At 41.9% G+C, this 12,328-nt stretch overlaps 1 protein-coding gene across 15 annotated transcripts in view; it reads left to right on the forward strand.

The window, feature by feature from the left end:
- ABLIM1 (actin binding LIM protein 1) overlaps positions 1 to 12,328 on the forward strand; it is a 272,448-nt gene that overhangs the window by 259,780 nt on the left and 340 nt on the right. For all 15 annotated transcript variants that reach the window (XM_029080393.2, XM_029080392.2, XM_029080396.1 and 12 more), the window contains 5 exons: positions 1,363 to 1,427; positions 3,718 to 3,778; positions 5,044 to 5,051; positions 6,126 to 6,200; positions 10,287 to 10,367. In XM_029080393.2, the coding sequence (XP_028936226.1) occupies positions 1,363 to 1,427; positions 3,718 to 3,778; positions 5,044 to 5,051; positions 6,126 to 6,200; positions 10,287 to 10,367 (290 nt within the window). The remainder of the gene's footprint in view (positions 1 to 1,362; positions 1,428 to 3,717; positions 3,779 to 5,043; positions 5,052 to 6,125; positions 6,201 to 10,286; positions 10,368 to 12,328) is intronic.

Raw genomic sequence — 12,328 nt, forward strand, 5'->3', positions numbered from 1 at the left:
ACATTAGAAATGGAAACTATTTCTAACCTGCCGGCTTCTTCTCTCTCAAAGATCGATAACATGGGGGACTGGAGGAATGAAATTTGGGGGTTAAAACCTCCTACATCTCAGGATGCTGTTTCTACAAACCCCTCAATGCTACAGGACTGGCATGGGCTGATAATTCTCCAGCCTAGACAAGGGAGTTCATGCAACGAAGTGACCAATTGGAGCAGCAAGCCCAAGTGAAGTGGGGTGATCCATTTAGGAGGGCAGTCCCAAATCCGGAGCTTGTGCTCATTTTACTGAAATTGCCCAGGATGTACTGTAGCTATCGGGGTCACTCCCGGCAAAACTGCTAAATTTAGCCATCGCAACGAGAGCCATCAAAACGATAGCGACTTGGAAAATGCACTCTCTTTGTGAGATTTTAATTGGCTTCTAAGCTTGTTGTTTTGATTGGAATAGGATGACTTGTTTTTTCATCAGAAAGGAATAGCAGACAATGTCACCCTTTAAAACCTAGAGAAAGCATTGCTCCTTAGCTGACAGCTCACGTTATGGAGAGCTTATGCAGCTGTTCTTGCCAAAATCTATCTGACACTTATCACAAGCCCATCAGTTGAATGATTAAATTAGACAAAACCAAACACACCTTGTATAAATTTGAGCTTCACACAGCCTTTTACCCTTTCCCATGTAAGAGAAAGGAAATAGGGATGGCCTTAGGGAGTGGGAAAATACATTCCAAAGTGCTGGTTCAGATCCCTGAGTCAGAGTTTCAGTCGCATATATTACAAGCCAGAGTACAGGGGGAAGTTGCAATCTGTCTGACTGTTTACTGCTCAGGGGGTCAGTGATATGTCAGTAGTTCAGGCCTTATATTTCTACTACTACAATTATTTCTTAAGAACCCGGGATCTTGTTTTTCTCTTGAGCCCCGAGGTTTTCTTTTCCTTGCCCCCAGATAATGAGTACATTCCTTCCTCTTGGGAAAGTTTAATTAAAACTGACTGGCTCCAGACCAGTTAATGCTATTTCTGGATTAGCCAACAGGGTTTCTGTCAAATAATGAGTTTCCCGGTCCGGCACCCCACATGTGATTACTAACAAAATTCTTAGTAACTTTAACTCTAAAAGGACGTATGAGACTTGAATCATTTTCTGTTCCCAGTCAGGTGATCCATCTTCCAGAAATCAGGAACATTCATGGGAGAGGGTTTCCATGATTTTGGAACTAAAGGACCAAAAAAATCAACTAGTTTGTCAACAATAATTGGTGGTTACCCCATTATAATTTCATGTTTATTATGCTTTCACAAAAGAGTCTGAAATACTAAGGTTTTTAAGATCCTGAAAAGTCTTATTTCTTTTCCAATTTAGCTCCACATACTTTGTCATCTAAAACCTCCTCTCTCCCTGGTTATGGAAGAAATGGACTTCATAGGGTAAGGTCTTCCAACCTTATTCCATTCCTCAACATGGCTTATGTAAATGTTGGCAAAGAGACAGCAGTGTCTGTCAGCAAAACCCAAGCCTAGTGGAAAGAGGACCAACCTGGAAGTCAGAGGACCTGGGTTCTGTTAGCAGCTCTGCCACTTGCCTGCTGTGTGTAATCAAATTATTCCATTTCAGCTCTGCACCTAGTCACTTTACAGGATGACTTCAGAGAGATGGCCAATTCACAATAAAAATGTCACCATCCAAATTAGACCAAAGATGCACTAGACTGTAAAGCTCACTGTGTGCAGGGAACGTGTCTACCAGCTCTGTTGTGTATACTCTCGCGAGCACTTAGTACAGTGCTGTGCACACAGTAAGCGTTGAATAAATACCATTGATTGATTGATTGACCATTGATGGATTCTCTGTGCCTCAGTTTCTTGTCTGTAAAATGGGGATTTAATCCTACTCCTTCCTATTTGGACCATGAGTCCCATGCGGGACAGGGGCTGTGTCAAACCTGATGAACTTGTTTTATTTACCCCAGCGCTTAGAACAGGGCTTGATTCTATTTAGTTGCCATTGTTTTTACGAGATGTTCTTCCCCTTGACTCTGTTTATTGCCATTGTTCTTGTCTATCCGTCTCCCCCGATTAGACTGTAAGCCCGTCAAACGGCAGGGACTGTCTCTATCTGTTGCCGACTTGTTCATCCCAAGCGCTTAGTACAGTGCTCTGCACATAGTAAGCGCTCAATAAATACTATTGAATGAATACACCATAAGCGCTTAACAAATACCATAAATCACATCAGTCAATCGAATCAGCGCAAGGCTGTTTGATTACAGCACGATTGTGTTATTGGAAGAAATTGGGTGTATGCATGTGTGTACATGGCTTTGAGCACCAGTGTGTATTACAATCAGAATTCTCCTGATTTTGCAAGAACACAACCATCTCATTAAAAATTGCGTGTATGTGAATATAGTCACTACACATACATTCACTTTTTTTGTTGAGTTGAAGTTTACGTATTGTGTTAATGAATTTTGAGTATATACCCTAGGTTTTTATTAAGAAATTTGACTTCCTGGGTTAGCTTTTGATCAATCAATTGTATTTTTGAGCACTAACTGTGTGTAGAGCACTATACTAAGCACTTGGAAGAATACAACAGAGCCAGTAGACACATTCCCTTCCCACAGGTCCCAGCTTACACTCTAGAACATCTTTGGGCATATTGGGACTGTTATATTTTTATTGTGAAAACGTGATCTTTGTGAGATGAAACTGCGAATTGAACAGGTGTAGAGTAGATATGGGAAAATTTGATTGCAGTCGGTTCATTGATAACTTAGGTGTTGTGTTTCTGAAGAACGTTTTAAGGGAAACTTGTAGATGCTATCTGCCTAAACCAACACTATGCATATCTGTACAAATGTTCCTTAAACATTCAGAGGACTAACTGTATTTACTCTGATTCTCACAATTCTCAATTGAAACATTAAGAAGACACAAAAGGAGTAGTGAAAGTTTTTTATTCAAATAAAACAGCCTTTGCAATGATAATATTGTCTTTTGCTGGGGAGGGCAGTTGTGTATGGGTCTGTGTGTATGCGTTCCAACCTGAAGCAGAAGTTACAATTCTAATGCTAACAAATAACAGATATTTTGGAATTCAGATATTTTTACAAATCTGCTTTGAAGAATGGAATCTCTTTCAGATGCTCCCTCACCCGAAGGACTTAAATTTGAATTCTTCATAACAGAAAGAGTAGTAGATTTAGAAATGCAGTAGGTTTTTGAATGGAATCGAATCGTATGGGGACTTTGTATTGTACATCTTTTCACAATAAAAAAAGAAGCAGTAACTGGAATCAATATCTCCCGCTGAATCAAAGGGAATTTATATATTATATTACCTTACTAAGAACAGAGACTGCATGGTTAATTGAGATTCCATTATGAAATTAAGGAGAGAAACCCATTTTCACCTGTAACAAAGAGCTGTGAGTGGCCCACCTTTGGTTATGGGGAAAATGCATTTCCAACTTAGTCTCCCCATGAAATTCCACTTAAGCCACCAATCAACACAGTTCTTTTATAAAGTTGAGTGAGAGTTTTTCAACTTGAACTAATATCTTGGTATCAGGCATTTAAGAACTCGGAATTTGGCTGGTAGGAAATTCTTATAAATCTGATCTGTCCATCTTTCTTTGCTTTATTTTTCTCCCGATTCTCCTAGAAATGATAATATTGGGGATTTTTTGTGTACTCATTTTTCTCCCTATTCCAGCCTGTCTCTACAGATTTTGCCCAGTATAATAGCTATGGTGACGTCAGCGGTGGTGTTCGAGGTGAGGTTTCCTGTAGTTGTTTGGGCTATTGTGTTGGTATTCCTCTTCCCTTAGTATTTGGTTTTCCTAAGTGTTAGGAAAAACCCAATTCACACCACCTGTATTCCTCGGTAGGGAGAGAAAAGCACTGTGCATAGATCTATCCATCTTGGAGCCCAACACGGGGGCCATTCTAAAAGGAAAAGCAACCTGGTAATTTTATGACACTTTTCCTCCGTATCGGTATCAACAGTATTTATTAGAGCATTTTCTGGACACAGAGCACTGTACCTGGAACCTGGAGGGCATGCAAAAGGAGTAAGGCAAGACCTGTATCCTTCAGGGACTTCTATAATCTAATGGAGAAGCAGTCCTTACAAACTGTTGCATGTGCCAGAGGTAAACGTTCAGATTGTTCCCTGATGATTTGAGGACAAGGAACATGCTTCTTTGCCACTGTTGTACTCTCCAAGTTCTTAATATAGTGTCTAGCACTTAATAGAAGCTCAATAAATACTATTGGTGATAATGATTACTGTCTTTCAATATGTGTTGGTTACCGTTGGCTGCCGAAATCCCATTTGGCTGCAGGTATCTTTGTGTGTAGGGAAAAGAAGTTCCTTTTTTTAGTTAAAGAGCAAAAAGACCAGAAAACTCTGAGGTCGGCATGGGACATTTCATTTTGAGCAAGGCTCCCAGATCCCAGGTCTTACTGTTAGGGTTTTCCAGGGCTAGGACTCCAAGCCCCCACTGGGCCTCCTCAGCCAAACCTACTTTTCCCTGAATTTTTTAAGTTTGGGATTTGAATAATTCCCCTGACATGTTTCTCATTTACCCTCTTGGTTTTGGCTGGAACCCTTCTCAAAAAGGATTAAACCCCTCCCCACCTCCCTTCCACCCACCCCTACCCTCCTTACTTTTCCTCTGTAGCTAGAGGAATGGCAGGCCCCCCTCCCTACTCCACCCCCTGCACCAGACACCTCAAAGAACTCTTTCAGGGCGGCCAGAACTCTTATTGACAGGAAACATGACTGAGTTTTGGCTGAGGCAGCAGCGATGAGGGACATTATTTTTCTCGAGCTTGATTACAAAAGCTAAAATTCATCTTTGAAACAATACACCTTTTGGGAGTCAACAGAGCAAATATTTGGAGGAATTTCAGAGGAATGTTAATGTTGGTTGACTGGGAGCTAATCTCGTGGTTGGTTTGAAATGGATTATTTTCATGAATTAGTCCCTGTTTTTCTGAACCCCCATCCTAACGAGATTTTTCCTTTCCTTTCTAGATTTCCAGGTACAGTATGGCTTTTCTTCTGTCAACTAACAATGCCAATAGCACAGCCATCTTGCCTAGGCACGGACTGCATCTTCAGGAAGGGGATTTTCTTTCCAGGATGCTAGTATCTATTTAACTGCATGTGTGAGCCTTAACCTTCAGTGCATACCGACTGGGATGGGCATGTCTAACCTACTGAACAGCCTTCCCTGGGAACAATCTTGGTGATAGGCACAGACTAGGCTGGATGCGGTGAGATTCGCCTGTCACAGTCTTGGGAAAGTCTTCTGAAGTGAACCTGCACTAGCAATAAGTATCTCCCTCTGTGCATTTCTCTCTCTTTTAGTGATTACCACATGGCATCCTTGCCTGGGTCCTAACCGAGAAGGATGGTCAGAAGAGGCTTCTTCTCTTCATCCTGGGACCTTCTTTTTTAACCCTTCCAATAACTCCTAACTCTTCTCCCATTACACGTGTCTGGGAACATGAAACTTACCTTCCAAGAGACCTTCCGTTACACTCCACGCGGATCAGCCAGTAGCTGTTGCTCTTTTAACATTGCCACGTCATGGACTTGGCCTGGTGGTCCTGAGCCACAAGTAGAGGGAATGGAAACATTGACTGCAAATGTCATAAAAATCAGAAATTAAAGTTGGGTCTGGTGGTCTCTTGGTTGACAGAAATTCTGCCTTTTGAGTTTTGGGTCTGCTTACGTGACTACATAGGTAGTTTGCTGAGCCAAAGAGATGGTTCTTTCTGTGTTCTCCATTTTACTGCGTGAGATACATGGACCCTTTCCAATGGGAATCTACCTTTGAAAGTAAATTCTAGAAAAGTCAGGTTCGCGCTCAGTGGAGAGGTGCAATTTCAACAGGAAAAGGAGAGGAGGGAGGTCTAGAGAGATCCCTTCTTAAGAGCTATGACCAGAAATGGAGCATATTTCCAAATACAGTGATGAGGTTTTTATATTGAAACCGAAGGGAAGTTCAGACCCAAGTTCTCATCTGTTTTCACCTTGCCATATTTACCTTTCCCCTCTGTGTGTGTCACTGTGTATCCTGTGTGTCTGATGTGCACCTGTATCTGATGCAGTCCCTCCCGGATGGTCATGTATCTGCAAGGAGAATGGACAGAGGAGTATCTATGCCTAACATGTTGGAACCAAAGGCAAGTGCAGATGTTATTCACTTTCCTTTGAGATAGTGAGGGTCTGACCAAAGGCAGATGAGTCCTTCTGAAAACAGAGATGTTCCACACTTGGAGTTACTTTAGTCCCTTGAACCACCAAAACTGTCAGACTAGGACCTAACAAGCAAATCATCACTTTATTTCTGACCCCCTTCACTTGGCCGCCCAAGTTAACTGGATATTTCACGTGGAAATGTTTTGAACCTGACATATTTATATAAATGAGGTTGAAGAGTATTTGGCTTAGTTTATTATCCAAGGTAATTTGCTTATGTTGATCCAACCTCCACCCAACCTCCGTCTTCCCTGTGCTACCTTTGTATTCCAACCTAGCACGATTTCAGCTGAGAGGTGGGAAAGTGACCAAAGGACACAAGATCGAGGTGACCTTTTAAAGCTAAAGCTACATTCAGTCATAAGTTCAAGAGTGCATGTGTGAAACCAGGGCTGATAATGGCCATGCATTTTCTCACTGCAGCAGTCAGCTCTAATCAGTGTATACATTTACCCGATGCATGAATACATGGACTGAGGATAGTTTAAGGTTCAATTTTGTCCCACAAGCTTGACCTGCCATCTAGAAAAATAGGCAGCTATTTTGAAATGTCTAGGCACACTTATATGTCCCTAAAATTCTTTACCCTTTTATCTCCCCCATACCTTCCATTTACATCTCATGGTAAGTGTTCTGTCAAAGATGGTCTGAATCATCCATTTCAGAAAGCATTTTGTCACCTGGCCTATTGAGAGCAACTAATAACTCTGGACTTAAAAACTAGAAGTTAATGGCAGTCGCTTAGATTTTTTTTTGTGCTTATAAGTGAAGGTGCTGCTCATTCCATTGGTCTTGCTCCCGATGGGTTACATAAGCTTTAGTAGCCCTGTCATCCAAATCCATATTAATGTTGAGCATCTGCTATTTCTCCCTGCTATTTAATAGAGATTATAAGTTAGAGGTGTACAGAAGAGTAGTAGTATTTATTAAGTGCTTACTGTGTGCAAAACACTTGAATAAGCACTGGATAAGAGTACCTGGTAGAGAATTAGGGTCTCTGACACTCAAGGGATTCACAGTCTAAGAATTAAAAGGAAAAGAGGACTGTCATTGGAAATGTTAGGAAAAAATGAAACAATAAAACCACAAAATCCACCTAAAATACTAGTGACAGAAATAAATCCAAAATGATGATAATAATAATTGTGGCATTTGTTAAGTACTTATTATGAGCCAAGCACTGTACTCAGCGCCGGGGCTCCCAGTCTTAATCCCCATTTTACAGCTGAGGTATCTGAGGCCCAGAGAAGTTGTGTCTTGCCCGAGGCCACATAGCAGTCAGGTGGCAGGAGCCGGGATTAGAATCCAGGTCCTTCTGACTCCCAGCTCCATGCTCTTTCCACTAGGCCACACTAAAAGCCATAGAGTACTGGGGCTCAGGGAACAGCTGCAGCCTTCTGAACATTTTGCATGCTGTGGAGGCGGCCTGCTGCCACTGCCTCTCTCCCTCCCTGAGAGATGGAGTAAGACAGGTTGGAATGGAGATCCGGGGATGATGGCAGGGAGGGGGTCACTTTGCTTACTAGCAAAGCAGCTCGGCTACATGGATGTTTTCCCTAGATTTCTATAGACATTTTTTCTAAGAAGGAGAAACATTTAGCTGTGAAGGATAGCGGATGTGTTAAGTGTGGCGCCCGCAGTGCTGTGTTGCCCTGAGGGTATGTCATGAAGGGACATAACTGCTTTAATTGGCAAACACTCTTTGTAAATTATTATAGATTATTTTCTTTAGTGATTGCAGAGGAATTTATTTCTGTTTATGGTGATTTTCATAGGGAATCTTTTCTGATGGCGTGGCTACTGGAGGAATTTCTATCGGTGCTTTTCACTGAGTGCTTATTTTGTGCAGAGCACTGTATTAAGCTTTTGGACGAGTACAATAGAGTTGGTGTACGTGATCCCTGCTTTGTAGGCGTTTACAGTCTAGTCCTCTCCGATATGTAGAAGGCTCCTGTCCAGCAGTCTATTTCATCAGCACCAGCGTCATTAAAGGAGAGAAAAGTAGGGGCCTTAAGCTAGAGAGAAAGCATCTGGGCAACACTTTGCTTGGGCTGACACTCAGTGGTATTTATTGAGCACTTTCTGTGAGTAGGGTACTTTACCAAGCATTTGGGAGAGTAGACTACAACAGAGTTGTTAGACATGCTCTCTGTCCACAAGGAGCTTACAGGCTATAAGGGGAGACGGACATTAAAATAAATGACGGATGAGAAGTGCTGCAGGACTGAAGGTGGGTTGAATGGCAAATGCTTATAGGGGCACAGATCCATGCGAAAAAGGAGAAAGAGTAGGGGAAATGTGGGGTTATTCCAGGAAGGCCTCTTGGAGAAGATGTGGTTTGGAAGGCCTCTCGGAGAAGATGTGGTTTTAGTAAGCCTTTGAAGGTTGGGGAGAGGGGTGGTTTGTCATATATGAAGTGGGGAGGGATCTCCAGGTCAGAGGGAGGATATGGACAAGGAAGGGGTCAGCCATGAGCGAGTGATAGTGACAGTAAGTGGAGATACAACTTGAGCATTCTTAGTTCAGGAGAAAGTGGGACATCTCTTTGGTAGAAAGACAGTTTCTGCAGATGAAGCTCTGATTTTTTTCCCCCCTCTACTTCTTCCCATCCTCCACCCTGCGTTCAATCCTAGAACTGACCCCATATCTCTGGATCCTCCTGCCTTGTAAAATTTGGGGTCCTTTTTAAATTAGCAGAGTTTTGTGTCTTCTTATCTACTGGGACAGGGTCTCCGTTGAACATCTCTTAACTCAGCAGCTACCTGTGTGATTGGGATCTGCAGGGTTCATAAGCTTGCTTTATATAAATGTTTTAATGTGTTTTCTTATTGCCAAAACTAGAACTTTTCTTAGAGAGCATGTGATATGGGAATTTAAGCTTTTTGGAAATTTGACCATGAACAGTTTTGGAAACCGTATTTGAAAATTCACCTAGTTCTGGACTAAAACAGAAATCAGCAGATGTAATCACCAGGGCAAGGCCCAAAATCAACACGGATTCCATTGTGAATTTCTGATCCTATATAGTTTAATGAAATGATGTGGCATCTGTAGTTGTTCTACTTTAACAACTTACCTTTTTGTTTCAATACGACTCTGTATTGCTGTAGTCATTTCACCTATTTAATTTGAAATTGTAGCCATTCTCATGCATTCAGTAATGGTATTAATTGTACGATTGTGAGAATGTTGGAATCTGCCGAGAGCCAAATCTTAGCCTCAGTATGTAAGATGACAGTTATTTTTAAAAAGAAAATGATCACAATAAACTTGGTGGAATATTCATTCTTGACTGAATTTTGTTTATTGTCAGCATGAGAAATTAACTGGTGTGAACTTAGTGATGTACCAACGCACAACGATGCCGAAACAAGAAACTTCTTCATTGCATCCAGCTCCAAATGACTTACAGATGCATCTCAAACCTTTTTAAATGTGCTTGTAAGATGTGATTAGAGATTTCTTTAAGGATCTCCCATTAAACAGTATGAGGAAGGATTTATCCTCTCCAAAGAAATTTTCAGTAATTCGGGAACGTGCCGCTACATCTGACTGCTGGTCCTTCTCCTTGGAGGAAGAGAAACGTAAATTCAGAATCAAATCCAGGATGTTTCAAAGAACACTCTGCCCACCCCCCGTTCCATTAAAATCCAAATCAAAGGTGTTTAGCCAACGGCTCCCTTGTACAGCCACCTGCAACAAGGTGCAAGACGACTAATGTGTTATCCGAATAGAATGAAAAATGTCAACAAAACTGCCGTTGTCCTCCATAAGTCCCAAGTTTCTTCTAAGGATCAAACCACCTGCAGAGACACCCGAGCGTACTATATTTTATCCCAAGACATGAGGGATTTATTAAATCTTGAAGGGATGATGAAAGTTCATTTGAATAGAAAAATCAATGTTACTATTCTGCAACTGGTAAAATCAGGCGCTTCTCAGACCTAAAAGAAGTGAACGTGATTAATGAGAGGAAAAGGCAACTAAATTTTTGTTTTCCTTGTACACAGATTTTTCCATATGAAATGCTCATGGTGACCAACAGAGGGCGAAATAAAATACTAAGAGATGTAGACAGAACCAGGCTCGAGGTAAGAAAAGAAAATGCCCAAATGTAGTTTCTTTTTCTGTTCCTTTTACCGAGAGACTTCGCGTCAGCTCATCGAAAGATAAAATGTCGAGAACTGGACACAGGTTTACCCCAGGCCAACGGTGTTCTGGACAGAGTGGGATACCATGGAGAGATTAGAGAAGCAGCCTGGCTCAGTGGAAAACAGCCCGGGATTGGGAGTCAGAGGTCATGGGTTTGAATTCCGGCTCTGCCGCTTGTCAGCTGTGTGACTGTGGGCAAGTCACTTAGCTTCTCTGTGCCCTAGTTACGTCATCTGTAAAATGGGGATTAACTGTGAGCCTCACGTGGGACAACCTGATTACCCTGTAGCTACCCAGCGCTTAGAACAGTGCTCTGCACAAAGCGCTTAGCAAATATCGACATTATTATTATTATACCAGTGACATACAAAGCAACACCTGTTATTAAAAAGAGATATAAATGTATTGTGGGAGTCTACATCTGCAGCCTCAAAATATATGTTAAGATATCTTATGGATGCAGTTTTGAATTAGTACGAGGCGGTAACGCAATAAAATTGGAAAATTTGTTCTAATAATTGTGGTATTTGTTAAGTGGTTACTCTGTGTCTGTCTCTGGAAAAGATACAGTATGTTCAGATCGAACACAGCTTCCGTCTCATGTGGGACACCCACTCTTAGAGTGTAGTTTAGTCCCCATTTTACAGATGAGGAAACTGAGGCACAGAGAAGTTGTGATTTGCCTGGAGTCAAAAAACAGGCAAGTGGTTGAGCTGCTTCTCTGCTCTACATCGGTTTTACCCCTTCCACATCTGTCTTATTGAATCCTCTAGTGGAGTGTAATTTGTTTGGATTGATTCACTGGCTACCTTCAATATGGCAAGTTTGTCTTTGTGTTTTTCTTAGCTACTTGTTGGAAATCATCAAAAGTCCATTATGGATCAAAACATAACCTTCACAGGAGAGGTATCAGGGCAGGAAAGATCAGTTTAGGGCCGCTTTCTGCATCTGATTGCAAAGGCAGCCCGCTACTGGACTCCTGCTGACTCACGTTCCACTCAGGTGATGCAGGGAAGATTCTTAAGTGTTTTGGAGCTGTTGCTGCTATGTTGCATTATTGTAGCACCTTTGCTCTAGGCACCTCAGGATTCTGAACCGACAGTCAGTCAATCAATCAATCCCCGACTTGGCCCTCATTTTTGAACCCTTTATTCACCACGCCCCTTCAGTTCTGTAGCACTTAGGTACGGATCCATAATTTATATAAATGTGTTTCCTTTCTAGACTGTAAATTTCCTGTGGACAGGAAATGGGTCTACCAACTCAGTTATACTCTCCCAAGTGTTTAGCACAGTGCTCATTACACAGAAAATGCACAATAAATTCAACTGATCGATCATATTTATTGAACACGTACTGCGTGCAGAGCACTGTACTAGTTGTTAGACATGTTCCCGGCCCACAAGGATCTTCACCGTACAAATGATCGTCCTCCCCATTACCCCAAAACTAAAGCCTCATCCAGAATCACAGGAGCTACCTGTACCAAGACACTTGTGCACCCCTTTTGTAGGCCGACGTTACGGTGAAATTCACCAATAGCCTCCTACACGTTTTATAAAATCCAAAGTTTAATGTGTAAACTCTGACGAAAGCAAGCTAAGGAAGAGCAGAATCAGTCCCTTTCCCATTGCTCATCTATATGTGGTCGGATTTGTTAAGCACTTACTATGTGCCAACATTATACTGAGCACTGGGTGAGATACAAGATAAGTTGGATTTAGGCCCTCATTGGTCTCACGGTCTGAGGAGGGCGAACAGGTTTTGAATCCCCATTTTACAGAGGAGAAATTTGAGACACTGAGAAGATAAGTGACTTGCCCTAGGTCACACAGCAAGGCAGATTTCAGAGATGGGATTTGAACACAGGCCCTCTAGAAGTAAGACTGATTAGATCTGT

The sequence above is a fragment of the Ornithorhynchus anatinus genome, chromosome 16 (genome assembly GCF_004115215.2).
Source record: "Ornithorhynchus anatinus isolate Pmale09 chromosome 16, mOrnAna1.pri.v4, whole genome shotgun sequence".
In the NCBI taxonomy this organism is placed as follows: Eukaryota; Metazoa; Chordata; class Mammalia; order Monotremata; family Ornithorhynchidae; genus Ornithorhynchus; species Ornithorhynchus anatinus.